The 24,852-nt window shown below is 41.5% G+C and overlaps 1 protein-coding gene and 1 long non-coding RNA gene across 4 annotated transcripts in view; one reads left to right on the top strand and one right to left on the bottom strand.

Moving 5' to 3' along the window:
- ZFAT (zinc finger and AT-hook domain containing) overlaps positions 1-5,085 on the top strand; it is a 161,685-nt gene extending 156,600 nt beyond the window's left edge. For all 3 annotated transcript variants that reach the window (XM_039524776.1, XM_039524777.1, XM_039524778.1), the window contains exon 16: positions 2,855-5,085. In XM_039524776.1, coding sequence (XP_039380710.1) covers positions 2,855-3,094 — 240 coding nt within the window. In that variant the 3' untranslated portion in view covers positions 3,095-5,085. The remainder of the gene's footprint in view (positions 1-2,854) is intronic.
- LOC120397976 overlaps positions 1-24,480 on the bottom strand; it is a 70,183-nt gene extending 45,703 nt beyond the window's left edge. Inside the window, exon 1 of the long non-coding RNA XR_005594112.1 lies at positions 24,334-24,480. This is a non-coding gene — a long non-coding RNA (uncharacterized LOC120397976). The remainder of the gene's footprint in view (positions 1-24,333) is intronic.
- Positions 24,481-24,852: the final 372 nt, after the last annotated feature.

Here is a 24,852-nt window from a genome sequence, read left to right as displayed (position 1 = left end):
TCATGAGAGGAGGTGATGATCATGTGAATGGAGATTTCTCTCTGGATTCACTGCTCTCTTCAAAATTTAAGCATTCATCTTTTTTTTAAAAAAAGTCAACCTTTTCTGTTTGTGTAGATATCCTTCCAAACATAAACCAAAGTGGGTGCTGGAGGTAAATGAACAATAATAAATAATTGGAGATATACCTATCTCCTAGAAATGGAAGGGACCTTGAAAGGTCATGGAATCCAGCCTTCTGCCTTCACTAGCAGGACTAAGTACTGATTTTTGCTTGAGATCCCTATGTGGCCTTCTCAAGGATTGAACTCACAACCCTGGGTTTAGCAGGCCACTGCTCAAACCACTGAGCTATCCCTCCCCCACAATGGTGTGCATATTTTTGCAAGTGGACTTGGTCTTTTACCTTTCAAAAATTTAGGCCAAGATTTTCAGTAGTGACCAGTGCCTCTGTCATGAGACACCGTAAATAGGCCTGATTTTCAGACAGTAAGTGCAGAGCCTTTAAACATGTTCAAGTGAGGCATCCAAAATTACTTCCCAAACTTTAAAATTTTGGCCTTAGCTCTCAGTTTCAACTATTTTAGAGCTGATTGTTTTAGCAGTAACACTCAGCTACTCTGGAAATGTGAGCAGAACCTGGGTACAGTAGAAGCACTTCTCTGCATCCCCAACTCTGCAGTCCAACCCAATTTGTTGTCCTTCCTCAGGCGAAACTTCATCTGAACTCGTAGAACCAAATTCTGCTCTGTTACCTTGTGCTATTCCATTAAGGTAAATGGCAATAGCAAGAATTTTCAGGAGTTAAATCCTTTACCAGATGGAGCCCCATTGTATTCCCACCAGTATATTGTAGACATACAGACAGTGGGCCCCCTCCAGATAATTTAACACCTGAACTTCCTTGTTATTGTTTGACCAAGGACTTTGTGTAGCCTGCTGAATTGAGTGCAAGTTTAAAGGGGTGTGAGTTCCAGTCCTAAGGGATTGTGGGTCTCTGTAAATTGTCTGACCAAAAGGATTTAATATGGAATAAAAAGTTAAAGGAAAAGTCAGTGTATAAAGACAAGGATGAATAGTTAGAAAAACCATCAAATTAGAAAAGATTGTCAAGAAAACATGGTGAATGTAGAGCTTCTTCTATCCTTGCCATCCTCTGCCCCCCAGGACTCAAACACATGCTTCAAATCTTCATTGTAGAGATTTTTCCCCCAACTAGTGAGGATAAGAGTATTGACCATCAAGTGTTTCCTTGAACTTGATTGTTTCATTTCTATTACGCTGTTATAGAAGTGTTATATATTAGAGTTGGAAAAAATGTATTAGGTCACCACTTCTCTGCTAATTTAAATAACAAGCCCTTTTTCTAATCTGCTTAATTTTGTAGAAGACATGCTTTATACCTGGCTGACCCCTTTTCTTTCTCTAAGTTGCCGTTATTTTGTATATGTTCAATGTTACCATCAGATACGGGGCCAGACTCTATTCTCAGAGAAAGAAGAGTCTCCTGACTTTGTGCTATAGTACACAATGCGATACAAGAAAATGATAACATATCAATCATTTGTTATCTCCTCTTTTATTATGCTTTGTGTATTTGCCTGAAATGCCGTGGACTTTTGCTCTCTATCCTGGGATCTAGCTGAGCTAGCATTATTCCCATTTTTCCATGTTCTTGTTATAAGTAGGGGATTTATTGATATAGTTGGAGATATGAGACTAGCATTCATTGTAGAGTGAATATCACTTTGTAAAAGCAGCAAAGAATCCTGTGGCACCTTATAGACTAACAGACATTTTGGAGCATGAGCTTTCGTGGGTGAATACCCACTTCGTCGGATGCATAAATTATATAAATGGTATAAATTCTGTCAGTTATATTTTTCCAGTGTGAAATAAATCGTTATTTATCTCGGGGGAGGAGAGGGGAATCATTTTACAAAACATTTGTTCAGGTTAAATGAAACAAACAATCTTTAATAAAAACTATCTTTTTTTTTTAAAAAGGAGACAATCTAAATTAATTACATGGAGCAGCAGACTTGTCATTTATGATCCTGCTTACAAATGAAACTGTCCTCTTTATTGAGCACAGCAGTATTATCTAGAGAATGTTTTTAAAAAAACTGCACTTTTCTTTTATACAGAAAAATGACAGTTCCATCCTCTTGCTCCCTCCGTGCTTGTTTTTTTTTTAATTATTTTTGAGAGATTATGCTTGTTGTAAATGACTGAAGCATCATAACATTTTTACTTTCACCTGTGGACTGGAACACTGTGTTCAGGACTGCAGATGAGCTCTGCATGTTGTATGGATCTGGTGGTGAATGAAAATCTGTTCTTTAAATTGATGTGCAGTGTTATTGATGTGATTTTGTGACTGACTCCCAAACAGAGCTGGTTGAAATACTCTGAAGTTTTATTTGTCAATTAATTTTTTGTCAAAACTTTGACAAAGAAGAGTGAGCTTTTGCAAAAATGTTAAAGTTTGAACATTTCTAGTCCTGAGCATTTTGTGTAAAATATTGTACAGGCTATTCTGATGCATGGCATAGATAGAGCATTCTGGGACAGATCCTTATTTAAATTATGCCACTGGAAATCATGAATAACTCCAATGACTTCAATGGAATTATTCCAGATTTACATGTAAATGTATAACGTAAGGAATTGTAATAAATTCATGTAGTCAAAGGTACTTACTATAAATGTACAGTATACATCTGACAGATGCTTTCAAGAAATACCTGTTTGGTTTCTAGCATGTTCACCTAATACATGGGCTTTGATCACCACATAATCATTTCATTTATTTAAAAGCTGGAGCCTGTATAAACTCTTTATTTCTTTTTAGGTGAAAGAAGAGGAGCAATCAGCCAATCATACTGTAATGATTCAAGAGACTTTGCAGCAGGCATCAGTGGAGCTGGCTGAACAGCATCACCTGGTAGTCTCATCAGATGAAGTGGAAGGAATTGAGACAGTGACGGTATACACACAGGGTGGAGAGGCCTCTGAGTTTATAGTTTATGTGCAGGAAGCTATGCAGCCCATAGAAGAACAGACAGTGGAACAATCTGTTCAGGAAATCTAGAAAAAATATTTGTAGGCAATGGCTACACAATACTGCTGAAGCCAAACTCTGAATTTTCAATGACGACTTAAGGAAGGATACGAGCTGGGTGCTAGCAAAACTTTCAACTGCTCCCTAGTCCTCTGGTTATTGATCAGGCTGCCAGCATTTTGCCAATAGGTAACACATTCTGTAGATTGAGCCTCATATAGGCTGCTGAAAAACACTCATGTCTTTATACTTTCAAGAGGAAATATTCTGACACTTCTAAAAATGTATCTAAATTATATCCTGCAAATCCTCAGAAATATAGTTGGTGAGTTCAAAGCCATTTACCCTCAGGGTAACAAAACAATATCTATGTCATCCTGCTACAAAACGTAAGCCAGAATGCACAAGAAAAGTGGGCTGATGGAGACTTTGGATAGCTTCTAGGAAAACTTCCAGGTTTTGGTTTTTTTATTTGATACCTGCCTTTAGTTTCATATGCACTTCAAGAAGATTGTACATCTAAACTCAGCCACATGGATTTAGAGGTCGTTCAACCCTTTCACTGGGATTTTTTCAGCACCTTTTATCCTTCCAGGGTGTTCTTTTCCCCACTCATGTTTACTCAGCTATGAATTGTCAAAGAAAGAAGTGCATTACGTGTACAGTAATGTTCCTATTCTAGATCCTAGCTGTGAAATTACAACATACAAGCCTGTGAACCTGCAAACATTTCCACGTGTTTCACTTTATTCAGGTGAGTAGTCCCCTTCAAGTCAATGGGACTACTCACATGCATAAAGCTAACCATCTGCTCACGTGTTTGCAGAATCAGGGCCTAAATAGCCTTAAAAAACACGGTACACACATGAAAAGCAGTTGTCTGAATTGTTGTCTCTGCTGAATTAGTGCAGATTTGGCGTAATGATTTATTTTCAGCCACAAATTGGGATTTTTCTTTTCCTCCTTGAGCCTGATGCATTGTTTCAAGAAATGAAAATTATACTGTCTTTCAAAGCAACAGTAATCAAATGAGAAATACAAAAACGGTTTGCATGGTTTGGATTCTGTAATGTTCTAGATGACTTTAATCCCCCTGCTGTGCTGTGCCTTCCCTTAGGTACGACGGGTGGGGGGGGGGGGAAGAGCTGTGGCATCTGTAATAATTCTGCGCGATATTGTCCTCCCTTTGCTCACATTGAGTAGTGCCTTATTTCTTGAGTAATCCCATTTATTTCATTGGAGACTCAGCCTGAGTGAGGGTGGCTGAATATTGGCCTTGTTAACAATAAAGAGCTCATGTCTGATGGCAGGATACAATGTAATTATGGAACTGTATAAAAAAGCATTAAAGGGGCATAATAAATTCTGAAATGTTGGTTAAATGGGAAAATAAACCACTCCCACCTTCCAGATATACTAGAAATAAAACTGCTATCTTATAAATATGTAGGCGCATGCTTCACTTCCATAAGAATACTCTCACTGAAGTAAGTGGGACTACTCGTGTAATGTATGTGCTTACGTGTTTGTAGGATTGTGGCCCTGGCAATCAAATTGAAAGCCGTGAGCTGTAATCAGAAGGATGTCTCAGACTGACACTGGTATAGGCATGTGAGATGATGCTTTGGTACTGTGAGGTACTGTCAGCAATATACATTAATTCTGGATGGCAGTGAACTGGTTATGATTTAAATACTTGGAGAATAAGAACTATCATCATCTCCTTGGATAATGACTGTAAAGTACCATGCAGTGAAACCAAACCCTTGTGTCAACGCAATGAAACATTGTTTCATTTTGTTTTAAATGTATATGCCATGAAAGATTTTTGTTAATATGTATTAAAATAGACATGTTTGTAAATATACTGCTATGATGGTGTAAAAGAACTTGTACAAAAAATATGAAATGTATGTATACTGGAAGAGTTTAAAGATTCTTAGTTACTGCCTGTACATAGCTTCAGATTTTCAGCTTGGGCCTTGCAGTTATTTCTGATCAAATGTTTTTGTATCTAAGCTATAAAAACTATTAATAATGCAGAATTGTCATGTTCCATTTGTCGCCGTGCCTCAGTGGGTCACAGCTGAGAATGCCAGATTCAGGACAAACTGCTGACAAACAGGGCAGACTCACCCCAAACTGGGGGTTATTCTATCATGAGTTATACCAAGCCAGTAACAAAAATAAACTTCTGTCTCACCACACTGGTTAACAAGAAGTCAAAAATGCAATCTCCTTAGGCATTCTGGCCCCCGTTTCACCGCCCAGACACTAGACTTTATGATGAGTAGTTACTGAAAACCAATTTCATCAAAGGGTTTTCCTGATCTCAAGAAATCAGCCACATTCCCAGCAGCTAAAATCTAAAGGTTTAATCATAAAAGAAAAAGGAGAGTTAAAATGGTTAATAGATCATATACATACATTAATGGCAATGCTCCTACAGCAGGTTTGTAGCAGTGATGTATAGACTGCTGGCTTGTAAAGTCTCTGGTAACTTCCAGAAGATTGGAAGGTCCTCAGTCAATAGTCCAGTATGCTCCTTTTAGTTGTAAGTCCAAAGATTCAGAGCAGGAAAGAGGCAAAATGGAGTTATTTCAGGGATCTTTTATACCCTTTGCCATGTGCCTGGAAATTTACTGGTTCAAAACACAGCTCAAAGCCTTTGTTTGTGGAAGGTTATTGGCACAAGATGGAGTCCAGGTCACATGAGCACATCACATGTCTTTACAGGGCTTGCTGACTCACAGGGGTAACCACTGGCCCCTTGGAGGCTGAGGCATCAGCAAGAAGAGATAGCTGGGCTGTGGCCCATTGTGAGAGTGAAGTGTCTTTGATGGGCCCTCAAGCTTGAATAGTCCATTCACAATGGCTGGCTAGACTGGATATAAACTGCCTTGTGGGTGTTACCCCAGGAGCACACACATTTGAGATACAGGTATATAGCCAATATTCATAACTTCAGCTACAGTAGTGAAACATGGATTTAAACGAGATAATCTTCTTTAGCAAATCATAACTTTTCCATTGACACATGACATACTTTGTACAAGATTTGTTGCAATTGTCTTAACAGCGGCAATATCAATGTTATACATGGTCATATTTCAATCATACAGCATCACGCCATTCTTTGCTTTAAATGCGGCTAATTTCTATATGTGTTTTACAAGAAATACTTCCTTTTTGCAGCGAGCTAGAGGATGCTACTTCATGCCGATGGGGTAAAAAGTGTCTGCTCCTGCAAACGCTTTTTATTCCAGCAAGTAATCCTTATTCAAGGAAGTAGCCACTGAAGTCAGTGTGACCACTTACTTGAGTTAGAGCAGGAGTTCTCAAACTGGGGGTCGAGACCCCTCAGGGGATCACAAGGCTATTACATGGGGGGTCGCAAGCTAATAGCCTCCACTCCAAACCCCACTTTGCCTCCAGCATTTATAATGGTGTTAAATATATAAAAAGTGTTTTTAATTTATATGGGGGGGGTCACACTCAGAGACTTGCTATGTGAAAGGGGTCACCAGTAAAAAAAAGGGTTTGAGAGCCATTGAGTTAGAGGTATTCCCAACCTTTCTGGTTTGAAAGCAGCACTTGAATATGGCGGAGTAAGAGAGACAGATGACTCACTGAGTTAGCGCCTGCACTTTGCTACTACTGTCCTCTGTCGTTTGCCCTAAATTATATTAAATTACAAATGTTCAATGACTGCTTCACCCTGGGAGTCAAACCCTGACCTTGCCACTGAGGGATGCTCCTTATGAGCTGCATTGCATTTGTTGGAATTTAGAGCTAGATGCTTTCCTTGTGTATTTACAGTAGCTTCTTCATTTCAAGTGGAATAAAAATCCTGCATCTTGGAGCTAGCTATAGTAGATGTGGCCCCAATCTTGCAAACACGCATGTTCTTCCCTTTAAGGACACAAGTCATTCCCATTGACTTCATGTTTACAGGACTGGGGTCTGTCTGGTGGACAGTGTAACTGTATCAGCTACGTGTGATGCTTGGTTAAACCAAACCTGATAAAAAATTATGTGGTTTTTTCCTTAAGAAACATCTACCTGACTTTAAATGAAAGTAGCCATGAATTGCTTGGTAGCCATTTAACATAATATAAAAGCAACTGATGCATTTAGTATATGGACTGGGGTAATCTATCAAATTAACTTGTATTGTGCTTTACAATTAAAATGCATTGTTAATTTGCAGAGATGACTCTTGCCATTACATGAAGGGCAGGAAACGCAGCTGCAAAAATATTTTTCTTTTTAAAATTTTTCAACTAGTAACTTCATGGCCCATTTGCCATTAAAACCACATTTGGAGGAGCATCAACATCTTAAATGGTAACAGATTCACACTATTACCAGGAACCCTTTCTGAATTAATTAAGCCATTGCTTGCTGTAATATCTGGCTGTGGGAAAAAATGGAAAAACTAATTTGCCATGCATCACTTACAAATTCTCAAGTAAATTATTTTCAAATAGATTTTGCACATCTACTGTCCATGACAGATTTTTTTTTTTAATTCTAATATATCACTGTCAGGCAAACCTACAGCAATGTAAGGCTTGAATTGCTTTGTATTAGATAACAGTATTTGTACTTCCTGCAGCTTGGGGAAGGAAATTACTGTTTATCTTACTAAATATGATGAATTCTACATATAATTACCCATTTATTTTTCTGTTGTAAAGGTTACATTATAACCTGAATGCAGCTTGCCTAGTGTTTATTGACTTCTCTTCTCTCTTGTTTTAAAAACATTGTGTCCAAGTGTTTTCTTTACCTAGAATTCCAATGTTCCTTATAGATAATTGGGCCCTGAACTGAAGTTGTTGGAGTTGCATGGGATTTAAGATCAGGAAAGAATTGGACCTATTCTAGGTATTACACACTGATTTGAACCACATTCTTCCCTCCATAAATTACTGTATATTCTTATTTCTAGAATGTGCAGCGTTATCATGGTGCACTCATAATGTAAGTGCTTCCTTTTTAATGTAAACCATTGTACATGAAGTGAATGTCCCAAGATTTTTATTATAGAAACATGTTATAAAAAGGAAAGCAATTGGACAGAATTTCATATACGCAAGGCACCAACTCTGAAAGACCCCAGCTGGGGATCAAACCCCGCACCTCAGAAAGGTAAGACTCCACTCCTTTCCCTAGCCAGTTCTTCCTCTGGGATGTCCTAATCATCACTACACTTTTCAGTGTGGGTTCAGCCCCTTTTATCCCATTATACTTTTCTAATTTGGAAGAGACAAGCAGCTGTAGCTCTAAAAATGGCCATAGAGCGCCTGATTTCTGGAGATTGTGCCTTCCTCCCTACCAGATCGTAACTTTTCTTAACTCCTATTGTAGTACGCTGTTCCCAGGTTTTGTCTTTTCTCTTATATCTGAGAAGATGATGCATCCTTACAGCGCACCATTAAATTCTCAGCATTGACCAACAGTTACCATATACTGTATTGGTATCTGAAATTATAATCACTATGGTTTTTCCCTAGATTAAGGAGGTATCTGTGCTGTGTGGAAATAGTTAGCAAAAGTTGACCCTTCAGGGCTTCTACTATATGCATGAATTGTGTAACTGATCTGCCAAGTTGAAAAACACAGCCAGGGGTTCTTATAACTTTGATAAGCACAAGGGGGAAAAATGAGTGGTGAGTAATGTCCTGAGAACCCCAGAAGTATTTTAGGAATGACTGAAAAAAAGCTGCATTGGTAAATGCATGTGACCTGAGTGTGACCTTCTTACTTTGACAGTGCTGAAGATTCCCCCCCACACACACACACCATCCTGGCAGGGACACAGGGTTTGCCTCTTCCCAGTGGAAGAGGGAATGGGGCCTGCCCTCAAACCTGGTGCATTCTAGGGATCCATGAGAAACCACCAAGCCCATCTATTCTGTGTCCTGCACCAACCCTGGGGCCCCCTAATCTTGGCCCCTGCTGAGCTGCACTACTGGGGGCTCCCTTTTGGCCACAGTGGTTTGTGGACTTGTATTATCTTTCCTGGGAAAGGTGGGGGGGGAAGACTCCTCCCCCCATGTGACTCATGGCCTGTATGAGGAGGGTGTTAGGGGCCACAGATCCACGGGGTTCTTGGGAGCTAGAAAATGCCAGCCTGCCACCCAGACTAGTTAAGTTGCCAGAACTACAAGCTCAGCACTGACAGAGGACTCTAGTCCTGGGATGTGATAGGTGGAACCCTGGGGATCCTAATTAGTTCCCTGCTTCTATTTAAACCAAGCAGAGGAACAGGAACGAAGTTGTTTGTGCATCTGGGTTTCTCCTGCTTAGGACAGCCTCCCTACTCCTGCTGCCTGAGGATGACCTCCTGGTAGCCTCATCCTACCTGCTTCGTGATACCTGTCTTGCCCTCTGGCCTGTTTCAGGCTCTGATCTACTGGTAACCTGACCCTGCCAGTCTCCTGATATCTGACTCATGCTTTGACCACTACATCAGACTGGCCCCACCCCAGTGGTGACTGAGGGCCCCTCCAGGTCACAGAAGGAGAAGGGGAAGGAGATGGCTTACGGGTGACATGATCTGACCTATCATTCTTAATCAAATACAGTTGTGTTCTTAGGATATAGGTGCTTAAAGAGACACTTTTAAAACCTCGGTTTAATTAAAACGACAGAAGTCACAGGCTTACTGTTCTGCAAATTTCTTATAAGGAACTAGTTTTTTTAAAAAAAACATGACAGGAAGTTTAACATCTCTCTCAAGTCCTTCATTTCCTAAATCATCCTTAAACGTTAGGAACAGCTGAAAATCCACAAGTCGTATTTCACTCGTGCTACATAAAATAGGGGCCTGAGCCTTAAGTTCTTACCGCAATAAAATAACAACGCTTCACTCTCCTATGAATTCTCCCATCTGACTCTTGTGGGGAGAATGAAGAACCAGGAAGATTGTATCCACATTTTCAGACAGAGTCTAAAGCCATAACCTTGCAAAGATTTAAGCATGTGAGGAGACCTATTTAAATTACATTTAAGCTGTTTGCAGAATCAAGACCAGCCACACTCAGAAAGTATTTGAAGGCTTTAACCACAGGAGAAATGGGGAATGTTTGTGTAGGTCAAGAAGCTGTCAGTTGGAATGAAGGGGTGCAACTGAGCAATAGAAATATGCTGAATATCATGTTGGGAAGATCTATTGTATCATGGGCTAGTCACCCAAATCAAATAAGAGAAGCTCCTCTGCTTGCATCATTTTACTACTGGACTGGACAAAGTACAGGAGGACACATGGACCAGTCTTGCACTAGCACAGAGATGGCTAGAGAACCTCCCAGGTCTTTCTTCCATCTCTAATTTATGTGAGTTTAATAATAAGAAAAAGGCAGGGGAAGCAAAATGATAGGACATCTCTATTCAGAACTGTGCCTCCAGAAGATGCTTTTCAAAGTTTGTTCCCTGACGTATTGATAGGATCGTAAATGAGGGTAAGATTGCCACTTACGTTTTGTTTTTCCTTTTCAAAAATTAATGCAGAACTTGAAGTGAATGAAGCCTGCCAATAATTTAAGAGCACAGGAGAATAAACAGGTCAGACAATGTTGTAAATGGCCATTTTACTTTCTCTAATAGTTACTTTTTTTGGTCTTATTTGCAATGGCAAATATGGACAGAGAAGGAAATTGCTTGCTAAGCACTGCACCAAGGTCTGATTTACTTTTAGCCATGCTGTAAATTCTTCTTTAATTCTGGAAATAGCTTTATGAACCTAGGTAAATTCACGGGGACCAAAGGGCCTTTGGTGTTTTGGGAGGAAACCAACCTCCTTCAGTGAATTTATAGAACAACTATTTTTTTTCTTCAGTTCAAAGAATAATCTCCTCCTGAAAATAATGGTTCTTTTTCAGTCCAAACCCAGGTGAAGGATGGTATAATTGACACTTGACGTTTATTTTAAAGCCACAGGCAAGATATATAATAATCTCCCGGAAAGCTGGCAGCAGAAGCATTCCCATCTATAATGCCACCTCTAGATTTGCAGCACAAGACAGGGGACTATTTATTACAATGCCTCATACAGCGGCTGAACTTTTTCAAACTCTTCCATGAACACGTTCCTCTTATTTTGATCAGTCTGCACAGCCTTCAGAATGTCATATCAAAGCCCAGCCCAGAACTAGTGTGACAGGTATGGCAAATTTCCTGCACTAGCCAGAAAAAATCATATTGAATTAAGTGTAAGGATTTTAGGAGCTCATTGAGTTAAAAATGCAAATGTTTATCTATTATTGTGGGATTGTGTGGAATGTCTCTAGGGGAAGGAATAACTAATGTAAAGCCTGGTAAGTGCTATGAGCTTCAAAGGACTAATTGAAACAATGAAGTGTAGTTGTAGCCTGGTTGGTCCCAGGATGTTAGAGAGGTTTATTGGACCAACTTGTCTCTCTCAACAGAAGTCGATCCAATAAAAGATATTACCTCATCCACCTTGTCTCTCTAGCTGAAACCATGTGACTTTTTAAAGGCAGGTGGGAGATGTATCCAGCTGTAAACTCTCTGGTTATGCAAGAAGTCAGTCTTTTGAAGCTTGCCATGAGGTGGGACCTCTTGTTTGCTGATCATCTGGTACATGAGGGCAGATCAAAGACCCAAAGGGTATAAAGAAGTGACTCACAGATTCATGGCTGTGCTTGTTCTGAGCCCAGGTGGTTATGACCTTGTATGTAACCACAGAAGAAAACCCTTGGTGGGGTTTGAAGGACTGCTCACCTGCCAGAGCCCTGGCTGGAGACGGGGTGATCTCTGGTAAGCTTATCAGCATGTGTTTAGGTTCTTTTATTGTTTATTTTTGTTGCAAATAACGAAGCCAAGTCAGTCAATCTGTTCCGGTGGAGCGCCCCGAACGGGGGTTTTCCACGTCCTTTTATTATAATCGATTACATAAATCATCCTATCATGTGCATGTACTCTCTCACTTCGCTTTCTCTTCCCCTTCTCTGGTTTGGTGCTCGCGTGTTTGTGTGTTAAGTGGGCCTGGTCGCTATCAATGTGTGTGTGTCTGTGTGTGTGTGTGTGTGTGTGTGAACCACTTATTTCGCTCTGGGGGGGGTCTTAACTTCCTTTGCTTAGTGTAGTAAAGTTGTAACAATTTTAACCTTAAGAATAAATGTGCTTGGTAGCAGGGAGCTGCGTGGTCACTTAATTGTGGGCAATTGTGGGCCTCTGAGGCAGGACGGCAAAGCAGGCCTGCTGAGGCAGTCTGACTTGCTGGGGAATTCACAATGTAGGCAGGGAACTGTGCAGCCTGGAAATACCCCTGGCACAAGAGAGAGAGATGCAGGTCTCCGCCCAAGAGAAGTATTGGTTGGGGAGCTGGAAACCAAAATGTGAGTGCCCTGTGGATCACAAAGGGAGAATATAGGTGCAGTTGCCCTGAACGGTGACAGTTAGCTTGTAATTTAATTGCTATTCCCCATCTAAGCCAAGATCCAGCTGAACTGCACATTCTACTGATTTACTGGTACAACAGAATGTGCTTGGCTCTATCTCAATGCTTTCAGATCTCTTAAACACATGCTGTGCTGTGGCCACTTAGCTTCCAGGCTGCTCCTTTTCTAAATCACATTTAATTGATAATTCACTCCCCCCCCCCCCAAAATAGTCATTAGGTTAAAAGATGGAGGATAACTGCAGGATTTTTGTCCTGTCTCTAAGACAGTAGATCCTGCCTTGTAAAACAAAAGGATCTAAGATTGGGGGATTGTCATGAGTAAGGCTAAGATTTTGTCCCGAATATTTTTAGTAAAAATCACAGACAAGTCACAGGCAATAAAGAAATATTCATGGAAGCCCGTGACCTATCCATGATTTTTACTAAATGACAAAATGGGGAGCTCCAGGGTCCCCACACCACCGCTGCAGGCCCAGCTGGGAGCTGCAGGTCACTTGTGGGACACCCCCATTGTCCCTCTGGGGCACCCCGGCCACCTGCAGCAGCTCCAAGATCCCGGGACTCCTCGGCCGCCCGTGGCGGCACTGTGCTCCCCTGCCCGGGGTGGCAGGGAGCTCGGGGGCCTGCAGTTCCCAGCCATCACAGGCAATGGGGAGACCCTGCAGCTCCCAGGTGCTGCGGGCTCAAGTCATGGAGATCTCTGGAGGTCACAGAATCTGTGACCTCTGTGACAAAATCATAATCCTAGTCATGAGTACCAGACCTACAAACTAACACGGTCTTGTCCCAGCTAATGCACAAGGGTAGATAGAATTGTGTCTTAGTTCATATTAAATCACTCTCCTGGTAATTTAAGGAAGAAAAGCACTTTTTAAAATAAAAATACGTCAGCTGTAGAAACGAATCACTGAGCCTGTGCAAGATGCCAGTTATACATGCAGTAATTGCCATGTGCTAGCAGTATGTAACATTAAAGATGAGAACTAAAGGGATTATGTTACTTCTCAGGAGATTTTTCAGGTTTAGTAGAGGATCAGCTCATTTGGTTAAAAGCAGCACGTGTGGCTGGAGTTAGTAAAGCAACGGCATATATACAAAAGAATTAATTCTGCAGGGTGCTGAGCAACAGCAATGCTCTTGAGCTGAGGGTGCTCAGCACCTGAGTGGATTGAGTTGAGTCTGGTGATCAACACCAGATTTGTCACAGTGACTGCTAGAGAGCTGTCATTGGGTCAGAGATGTAATATAAAGCCTCTCTAAAGATGTTGAGGAAGTGGAGTAGGGTGCTCAGAATTTGTCTAATAGAACTGCACTGGCGACGTCTCAGGTATTACCTTATTTGCATAAAAATGGAACATTGCCACTGCCCTGGTAATGTGATTCAGAAAGACTACAGATACCAGCATGTAGTACTGCTTTTTGAGCTAACTGGCCATATGTGAACTGACTGCCCTTGTAATCTTTTTTTTTTTTTTTTGTGGTGGTTGTAGGCAGCAGCTCAGCACCAAAGAGTTCGTCTTCACTACCCGCCGTATCGGCGGGTAGCAATCAATTTCTCGGGGATCGATATATCGCGTCTCATCTAGACGCGATATATCGATCCCCGGACCCGCTCCTGTCGACTCCGTAACTCCACCAACCCGAACGGCGGTAGCGGAGTCGACATGGGGAGCCGCGGACATCGATCCCGCGCCGTGAGGACGGTAGGTAATTCGATATAAGATACTTTGACTTCAGCTACGTTATTCACGTAGCTGAAGTTGCGTATCTTATATCGATTTTCCCCCATAGTGTAGACCTGCCCTAAGAAATCACTCTAGGCAGAGACCAAGGAAGTGACACACTTCTACTAGTGAAATGCACAAGTTCTAAAAAGAACTGCACCACAACTATCCATACAGCATTTCTCCCATGGTCTAACTGCCTGTACAGTCTATTAAACAGAACTTCTAAGGCTGTCTCAGGAGTGCCATCTAATGACTTTCAGTAACATTGCAACCTTAATGGGTTGCTCTTGCTATTAGCCTTTTCCTTTATTTGGAGGAAGGGAGACTATATAATTTAACAGAGGTGGAACCAATATGGTTCTAGTATTGGCCAGCAAGTAGATGCACCACAGTTAAGGTTGCAAAACGATTTCTGTTTACAACTGAATTTTCAGTCCTTCTGACAAGGAAATGGATAGGGCTTTGGTCTTGAAAACTGTCCACTAATATTAGACACCTAGCTTGAGATGCCTAGGGGTTGATTTTTAGAGGTGGTATCTAGAACTCCCATTGAATTCTCTGCAAATCAAGCTGTAAGTGACACAAAATGGACGCACACAAATTAAGGAATTCAAAATCAGTGGACGCGTCAAAATGTTGGCTTGCAACCTCTTTGTGCCTCCATTCATAAAATGGGGATAATAATACTTGTTTACATTTGTAAAATGCATTGGGATCTATGGGTGGAAAGTGTGATATTATAACTTATCAAGTGACTGATTTCTCAAAAGTCCAATATATTTATTTAGCTGTTTGGAACATAGACTATCATGTGTTTTGTGTTTGTACAGGGCCTAGCACAGTGGGGTATGGTCCATGACTGGGGCTCTTAGGTGCTACTACTACTAATAAAAATAATTAGCTTTAGCAGTTTAGCATATCTAGTGCTCCGGCTGGCTTACATCATTTAAAACCACAAACATAAACCAAATCAATCGTATCCAACACTACATTTCTTCATCTCTAGTATTAAGTCATTTGAACAATCACGTTATCACTAATTCCTTTTAAGCCTGCTATGCAAAACTGGAACTTTAATTTCTGAACCCACACTAAACTCTTTGGAAATTAAAAAGAATGCCTAACAAATAATCAGTTTCCTAATGCTTAAGTATATTAAGGAAAAGATAACCCAATCTATAATTATTTGTAGATGGGCACTAAGACTTGAAATGTCGCTGACATTTTGAAAGGAAATACTTGCCTTAATGCAAAATCTCCTACTCTATTTTTTCTAATCTGCATATTAATTACTATCAAACAACTGATACAGTGTGTTCAGGCTAAAGTCATCTTAATTAAGTCAGTTTAATCCTCTGCAAGCTTGCAAAAGTAATTATGCTGCAACTCCATCTAACCCAGTCTAATCAAGATTTCATTTTGTTCATCTGCCGCTCCTGAGCTGGGTGACCTTTCTTCTTGCATACTGGCCACACTGAGTACAATGAGTTTCTTTGTTAGCCAGAAGGAACCTTTACCGCTTTGATCAGCTCTTCATGACAGACTGTGAACTCTTCTCACCTGGATTAGCCCAGTTAAAATAAATTAATAAAACCCAACAGCATTAACTGTGCTGTGAATTTGATAGCAGGGTTTTACTGAATTGAAAGCAGTGAAGGTGTAGGCCATATTTATATGTATTTATGGATATATTTCTTAGCTTTTGCCTATGTGGCCTCACAAAGGCAGAAATGTCTTTGCGCACTGTACTATCCCCGTGCCTATATTCTGAATAGAATGTGCTGCTATGTGCTCTTGTACACTCCATGATGCTTAATCCCATCCTGTATTGTATCTGAACAGATCTATCTGCCTGATCCATTCGATCTAATCTAATTGTATTTGAGCTATGTAATCCAGGTAGCATGGTCTAGTAGCGGATAGGGGACTGGAGTGGGAGTCAGCCAAATTTAGTATAAATCAAGCAGAAACCTCTGCTTTAGAGTAAAAGGTTTGAGTTCCATTGCACTTATGATAACGAAGTCCTTAGCTAATTACACCAAATCACTCCCTCCTTGAATCTCTGTCTCCATTTGTTCCAAGTCCTTCTTGCAAAATCCTTTCCCAAGACAAACATCCATTCCATCCTCAGCCTTTCTGCTGTAGCTGCCATTGCAGGTGGCTAGCCTCCTGTCTGAGGTTTAATATCTTACTTGCTTATGGGAATGTGGGAGCCAGGAAAGCAAAGCCGTGGGATGGTGTCATATATTTGCATGGCATCCTTGTGACCCTGGGGGAAACTGACCCATGGCACTGTTGTTAGTAGGTCGCCCAGCAAAGAAGTTGGGATTGTAACATTCTGGTAGCCCTCCTCCTGGGGAACAGATAAAGTTGATTTGTTTGTCTAAGCAACGAAGATGGATGTATGATTAGAAAATATGTAACTTCTTAAAGGAGGGCAAATTATGAATCTTTTGATCTTGACAGAGTGATCTTTGTGATGGTTTACTGCAGGTTTTGTCTCAATAATAATACTGTGGCCCATAAAACTCGCTTTAGTATTATTTTTATTCAGCAGGAACACAAGGAACCTACAGGTCTGTCTCCTGTCAGACCTTGGCTTCAGCAGTCAGCATAAGGCTTGAGGCCTATTAATTTTGGCACAGATAAATGGCCCAGCAGTCACCCCTAAATTTTGGGGAACTGGAATAGTGTGTGGAAGGAGGAAGTTTATTAATAATGACACCAGCCAAACACAGGAACTTGAGGTAACACCAGCTTTTGGATATTGTAGGATAGAACATCTGAGGATGTCTGACCACAAGTGTGCCATGGCAACAAATTGACATATATGATAATAAGTTGAGATCATTAATATACTAACCTATAGGAGAACAGCACCCCAACACTAGTAGGGTGATGAAATACAAATAAGGAAGAGGGGGAAAACCCCTACTGAATATGCATTAGACATAGTGGTGTCAGCATAACATATAAAAACTATATCTCAGCCTGTGTGCAGGAGGAAAGAGCGATGAGGAAGATGATGGTTAACATTTCAGGTTGTTCTGCAAGGCATGATGTGTGTGTATATGGATGTTCAGATGTGCATTCTGTAGTATTTCTATTTACCTTGCTGGGTTAGAGTGTTTATAACTTTGCTAAATGTATAATAAACTATTGTAAATACAGAAGGGTTCCTAACATGTGAGTGATGCAACTCTGCACTTAGGGGTTCCCAACTGAACAGCAATTTTAATAAATATTGGAACTGATCCCGGGGCAAGAACCTATCAAAGCTCAGAGTGATTACTGGGAATTCTTAAATTGTCAATATAATTAATACATAATCTATATATCAGGCTAAAATATTTTCTTCTATTTCTCTTTTCTTTGTATATTTAATTTCTTCCTTTGTATAAACCTGGATCTTTGAAAACCTTTTGTAACCCAGATTAAACAACCTATCTGCACTAACACAGAAACGATTGTTTTTGAAAAGGGCCATCTTCTATTTACTTCCTGGCTCTCTTCGTAATCTGATAATAGATGGCATAGGGATTGCATTGTTCCTACCCTAGGGAAAGGTTAAATTTTAATTGACTTATGTGAAGCACATGTATTAATGAAATACTGCAATGCTTTATATAACCTGTTCTATCCAAAGAGCGCAAATCACTTGTAAAATATTAATGGCATCACCCCAGTGAGCTGGTAGGTGTGGCTGTTCAAAGAAGACTAAACAAAGGCATGGAGAGGTGAAGGTGGTGTCTAATGTTGGTTGCCCAAGTTTAAAGCATCAAACTGGGATTGACACAGGTGCTGAGCACCCACAATGGGAACTGCAGGTGCTCAGTACTTAGGCCATTTGTATTGAGGTGCCAAATTCAGAGACCTACATTTGAAAATGTTGGACTTAGTCCCTTTGTCCTTAAGTGAAGTTTATACAAACAAGGCTCCCATGGTGACCAAGCGCTTAGACATGTGTTCCCCTTAAAGAATGTGAGTAGTCCCAGTGAAGTCATTGAAGCCAATGGAACTACTTAGGTGCTTAACATTGAGCACACACCCAAGTACTTTGTTGGGCCAGATTCTCAGTGATCCTTGGGCAACAGTGAAGGGAAGAGGGTATAAAGAACCTCCGTCCCATTCTTCTATGCTCTGCCAGTGCAGGGACAGTGCTCTCTGCAACCTGGTGATGGGAAAAGAGAGAAAATACTTGACTGAACCATGGTAAACTGAGCTGGTTGGCTGGTGATCCTTGACAACATCAAGAATAATCATAGAAATGTAGGACTGGAAGGGACCTTGAGAGGTCATCTAGTCCAATTCCCTGCACTCCAGGCAGGACTAAGTAATATCTAGACCATTCCTGATAGGTGCTTGTCTAACCTATTCTGAAAAATCTCCAATGTTGGAGATTCCCCAACCTCCCTAGGCAATTTATTCCAGTAATCTAAATTTTCTGAGATACAATAAATGATCCAAAATCAAACGAATTATGAAACAGCAAAAGTTTTTTCAGTGTTAAGCACAGGTCTTCCTTGCAGTCTCTGAATCCTGATTTGAGGACTTCAGTAACTCAGCCAGAGGTTATGGGTTTATTTACAGGAGTGGGTGGGTGAGCTTGTGTGGCCTGCAATGTGCAGGAGCTCAGACTAGATGATCATGATGGTCCCTTTTGGCCTTAAAGTCTCTGAGTCTGAATTTGAGTTTCTCCATTTAGCCACATGCATATCTTGGATGATTAATTAACAAAAATAATGCTACTGCCTCACTTCTTTGGGGCATTGTAGGAGGAATGATCAACACATATTTATTTAATGTTTGTATAGCTACAGCTGCCCAAACTCAGATTGGGCTCCTTTGTAGTAGGTGCTTTATAGACATACAGGAAACCATAGTCCCTGTCTTAAAAAGCTTTCTATCTAAGAAAAGAGCCTTGTGGCACCTTATAGACTAACAGACGTTTTGGAGCATGAGCTTTCATGGGTGAATACCCACTTCTTCGGATGCATGTAGTGGAAATTTCCAGGGGCAGATATATATAAGCAAGCAAGAAGCAGGCTAGAGATAACGAGGTTAGTTCAATCAGGGAGGATGAGGCCCTCTTCTAGCAGCTGAGGTGTGAAAACCAAGAGAGGAGAAACTGGTTCTGTAGTTGGCAAGCCATTCACAGTCTTTGTTTAATCCTGAGCTGATGGTGTCAAATTTGCAGATGAACCGAAGCTCAGCAGTTTCTCTTTGAAGTCTGGTCCTGAAGTTTTTTTGCTGGAGGATGGCCACCTTAAGATCTGCTATTGTGTGGCCAAGGAGGTTGAAGTGTTCTCCTACAGGTTTTTATATATTGCCATTCCTAATATCTGATTTGTGTCCATTTATCCTTTTCGTAGAGACTGTCCAGTTTGGCCGATGTACATAGCAGAGGGGCATTGCTGGCATATGATGGCATATATTACATTGGTGGACGTGCAGATGAATGAACCAGTGATGGTGTGGCTGATCTGGTTAGGTCCTGTGATGGTGTCGCTGGTGTAGATATGTGGGCAGAGTTGGCATTGAGTTTTGTTGCATGGATTGGTTCCTGAGCTAGAGTTACTATCGTGCGGTGTGCAGTTACTGGTGAGAATATGCTTCAGGTTGGCAGGTTGTCTGTGGGCGAGGACTGGCCTGCCACCCAAGGCCTGTGAAAGTGTGGGATCGTTGTCCAGGATGGGTTGTAGATCCTTGATGATGCGTTGGAGGGGTTTTAGCTGAGGACAGTATGTGATGGACAGTGGAGTCCTGTTGGTTTCTTTCTTGGGTTTGTCTTGCAGTAGGAGGCTTCTGGGTACACGTCTGGCTCTGTTGATCTGTTTCCTTATTTCCTCGTGTGGGTATTGTAGTTTTGAGAATGCTTGATGGAGATTTTGTAGGTGTTGGTCTCTGTCTGAGGGGTTAGAGCAGATACGGTTGTACCTAAGTGCTTGGCTGTAGACAATGGATCATGTGGTGTGCCCGGGATGGAATCTGGAGGCATGAAAGTAGGCATAGCGGTCGGTAGGTTTTCAGTATAGGGTGGTGTTAATGTGACCATCACTTATTTGCACCGTGGTGTCTAGGAAGTGGACCTCCCGTGTAGATTGATCTAGGCTGAGGTTGATGGTGGGGTAGAAGCTGTTGAAATTGTGGTGGAATTTTTCCAGAGTCTCCTTCCCATGGGTCCAGATGATGAAGATGTCATCAATGTAGCGTAGGTAGAGAAGGGGCGTGAGTGGACGGGAGCTGAGGAAGCATTGTTCCAGGTCAGCCATAAAAATATTGGCATATTGTGGGGCCATGCGGGTGCCCATAGCGGTGCTACTGATCTGGAGATATATATTGTCATCAAATTTGAAATAGTTGTGTGTGAGGATAAAGGCACAGAGCTCAGCAACCAGTTGTGCTGTGGCATCATCAGGGATACTGTTCCTGACAGCTTGTATTCCATCCAACACGGCTACCCCTCTGATACTTCTATCTAAGAGTTAGATTCCAATATACTTACTCCCATTGAAAAATTCCAAGGTTATATTCCCACTGAAGTCACTGGGACCATTTGTACAACAAGGTGCTACCCAATATGACTAAGGGTATCAGAATATGGCCCTAAATAGACAACACAGAAAAAATCGATAGACACCTGTCATAAACAGATAGTTAAGGGTTAAAGTCTCTTTTACCTTTAAAGGGTTAACAAGCCCAGTAACCTGATGAACACCTGACCAGAGGATCAATCAAGGGACAAGATAATTTCAAATCTCTGGGGAGGGAAGGCTTTGTCTGTGTCCTTTGTTTGGGTTGCCGTTCTCTCTTTGGATCTAAGAGAGGCCAGACATGTCTCCAAGTTCTCCTGAAGTATTTCCTACTATCCAGTATAGTAAGTATTAGAAAGGCGAATTAGTCTTCTAATTAATTTCTGCATTTGCAATTGTGTGTGGCTGGAGAAATATCTTTATTTCTGTTTGCTATTACTTTGATTATTCTGAGAAAGGAGGGGGCGGGGAACCTCTCCAGGCTTATAAGGTAGACCCTGTATATTTTATCCTGGTGATACAGAGATCGTGTACTTTTTTTCTTTCTTTAATAAAATCTTTTCTTTTAGAACTTGATTGATTTCTTCCCTTGTTTGGATTTTCAGGGGAAGGGGAGGGGGGGAAAGTGAATCCCTCTTTGTTTGATTCAAGGAGTTTGAATCAAGGTATCTCTCCCAAGGACAAGGGGAGGGGGAAGAAGGTGGGGGGAATGGATTATTTCCCTTTGTGTTAAGATCCATGCAAGTTGGGATCTGTGTTCCCCAGGGAAAGTTTGGGGGAACAGGGAGTGTACTAGACACTGGAATTTCTAGTTGGTGGCAGCTTTACCAGATCTAAACTAGGATTTAAGTTTAGAGGAGTCCATGCAGGTCCCCATCTTGTGGACGCTAAAGTTCAAAGTTAGATTCCAATATACTTACTCCCATTGAAAAATTCCAAGGTTATATTCCCACTGAAGTCACTGGGACCATTTGTACAATAAGGTGCTACCCAATATGACTAAGGGTATCAGAATATGGCCCTAAATAGACAACACAGAAAAAATCGATAGACACCGGATTTTTCAGAAGCTCAGAGTGTTGGTCTAATTTGGTTGTTTTACCAATGACTTCAGTAGGAGCAGAGTTAGACCAACTCTGAACTCTTTTAAAAATTGCAGCTTAAATCTATAGCACTGTAAAACAGAGCAATGCAGAAATGCTAACTGGAGTGTGTTACATAAATTCACAAGTTGTGAACACATGAACAGGTTTCATTGAACATTCTGTATAAAAAAGAAATCCATTTGGCATACGAGGCTGAATCACAATGTCAAAGATTACTTGTTAATTGACTCTTTTGCTTGGAGATTGCTTATTACCTTTCAGCGTGGTCCTCCTGTGAGACTTCGGGAGCTTAGAGAAGTCCATGGAACTGCCGTTTGGGAATTTTAATGGAAAAATCATTCTTTGCAAAGCACATGAAAGATTCACTCCTGTTTGCTGTTTTACCTTATTCCAGTCCCTTTCAATTTCCAAAAGCTCCAGGCCTGACATGCAGCCATTTAATTTACAAATTTAATTTTGTAAACTGACGCGGCTGGGAGGGACCCAAGCCAACAGGGCATGTCCAAACTCTGTCTCTGGAAGCAGGGCTGGGAGATGAGGCTTTCTAGTCACCAACACAAGATAACTGAGCAAGAAGGGGAGGAGGAGAAAAGACTTCTGAAAAACCTTAGGGCCTCTTGGGGCCTGACCTGACGCCCATTGAGATCAAGGAGATTCTTCCCATTGACCTCAATGGGCTTTGGATCAGACAGTTTTCGCTAATAAGTTTCTATGCAATATAGTGCAGCTGTCTCAGGATATTAGAGAGACAAAGTGGGTGACGTAATATCTTTTAAGGAGACAAGCTTTTGAGCCACACAGAGCTCTTCTTTGGGTCAGGACCTGTGTGGCTCAAAAGCTTGACTCTCTCACCAACAGAAGTCAGTCCAATAAAAGATATTACTGCACACACACGGTCTCTCTAATTAGCTTCAGCAGTTCCCCTCTAGCTATCCTAACTGGTAACAACACTGCTATGGGTAGGGATAAAGGGAGAAGTTATTTGGTTAAACCTTTGTAACATCTTCGCTCCTGTAGGTTTATCATGCAAATATCTATCATGTGCCATTTCAGCTGAGTACAGGATGTGCCCCCTGCGAAGGTACCATGACCTCACTTGTGGTAGGATGGATTCAGTAATCTGGTAGGGCTTTTCCAACTCTAACATGATGTGATACTGTTTAGCACCTACAGAGAGCATTTCAGTTGAGATCAAAGTACTGAACAACCATTAACACTCATGATACCGCTGGGATTTTATAGGGACAGTCCTGATATTTGGGGCTTTTTCTTATATAGGCTTCTGTTACCCCCCATCCCCGTCCCAATTTTTCACACTTGCTGTCTGGTAACTCTAGTTAAAACTAGTCCCATTTCTCCCTTCTTTATATAAGCAGGGTCTGAATGAGCTCTCTCCTGACATCTAGTGGTGCACTGGGGGAACAGACTTCAGGAACAGACCGTGTTTGCATAGACACACCTACTTTGCCTAGGTGTGCCGCATGATTGATCAGTTTTACCAATATGATCAGTTTTAGCTGGGGTTAGGTTACAGATCATTCTAGTATTTGAGTGCAAGGGTAATGAAATGTTGTTATCCTTATTGTACGAGGAAAGGGCAGCAGAACTAGGCCTAGCATGCCCTGATTGACAGGGTTGCCCTAAACCAGGGGTCCCCAACTAAATGCGCCCGCATCCTGGCCGGCGGTGGAGCATCCGCCGAAATGCAGCCAAATTTCTGCGGCGTTTCGGCAGCGACGCTTCTCGATGACGTCACTTGACGCCCACCAGACGAAAAAGTCGGGGACCACTGCCTTAAACTGAGCCTCACTTGCTAAGCGGTGGGTAGGGATGCCAAATCCCAGTGCTGATGAGAGAGTGTGAGGACAGGTGTTTCTACCTGGGGGTGTGAACTCTGCCTAAACAGTCTAATTTCTTTTGTACCGGGAGGAACACTGCACAGTTAGACCTGAAATACTATTGTGAATCAAAACCAATATTTTTTTTCATACAGAAGTGTAGCACCTCTGAGACTCTGGACACCTAGAGGGGCATAAAAATGAAAGCTTATTTGGGGGCAAGGGGAAGATGAATCTAACTGAATACTTAGCATCTTCATAGTTCTGGAAATGGTCATAGGTTCAAGGGGTGTGTGAGGGTTGTGCTTATTTTTTCCAAGCCTGGTTCACTTGTCCTATCTAGAACAGCTAATCTATCAACCTGCTGATCACAGTGCAGCTGGAAAGGGATCCCAGTCCACCATACTTATGTCTATGGGCTATGTCTAACTAAACTTCTTTATAACTGCATGATAAGTAAATAAGTAAAAGTCATGCTCTGTAGGAGAGATGAGGAATTGATTCATCTTCAGTGTTTTATTCTTCCAAAAATGGTTTCCTTACCACCGAACCTTGCAGGAAACCTGCCAGTGGAGGCTTGAATCTCTCCAGCTCTGCCATCAATAATTCCTAAAGAGGAAAAACAAACTCACCTGCACTCTATTTGTGATATCTCTACCCTGCAAGGGCACACATCTGCAAACCGCACAGCTGTGCCTTTGTAATTCAACAGTATGCTGCCCTGTACCACCTAGATATGAGGTGGTGTGTGTTAATGATCCAGTAACACAAGCCTTGAGTGTCTGGGGCACGCTGCTGAGATGTATTAATGAACCAGTCAAACACACCGTGGAGACTGGAATCTTAACAGTATGTTGGTTCCGTATCTGTTATGGCAATTACATTTGTGTGTGGCAGATGGAGGGAGCATCACTGAGCAGCAGGAGGTACATAGTGGGAGCGTCTGTCAATCCAAAATCATGGGCTGTATACACTGGCACATGTGTACGTCCACAGCAGGGAAAGGGAGATTCAGCCTTGTCCAGATCCAGGCCTGCTGTATATACTAGCTTTTCTCGGCTGCCTATATAGAAGCCCAATTCCCCTGAGCAGGCAGGAACTTTTTAATCTCTTCTGAAACTGCGGTATGCAGGGAACACTGCTTCCCGACC

Source organism: Mauremys reevesii, linkage group 2 (genome assembly GCF_016161935.1).
Source record: "Mauremys reevesii isolate NIE-2019 linkage group 2, ASM1616193v1, whole genome shotgun sequence".
In the NCBI taxonomy this organism is placed as follows: Eukaryota; Metazoa; Chordata; order Testudines; family Geoemydidae; genus Mauremys; species Mauremys reevesii.
The sequence above is the reverse complement of the archived record's forward strand: the minus strand, read 5'-3'. Positions and strand labels throughout refer to the sequence as shown.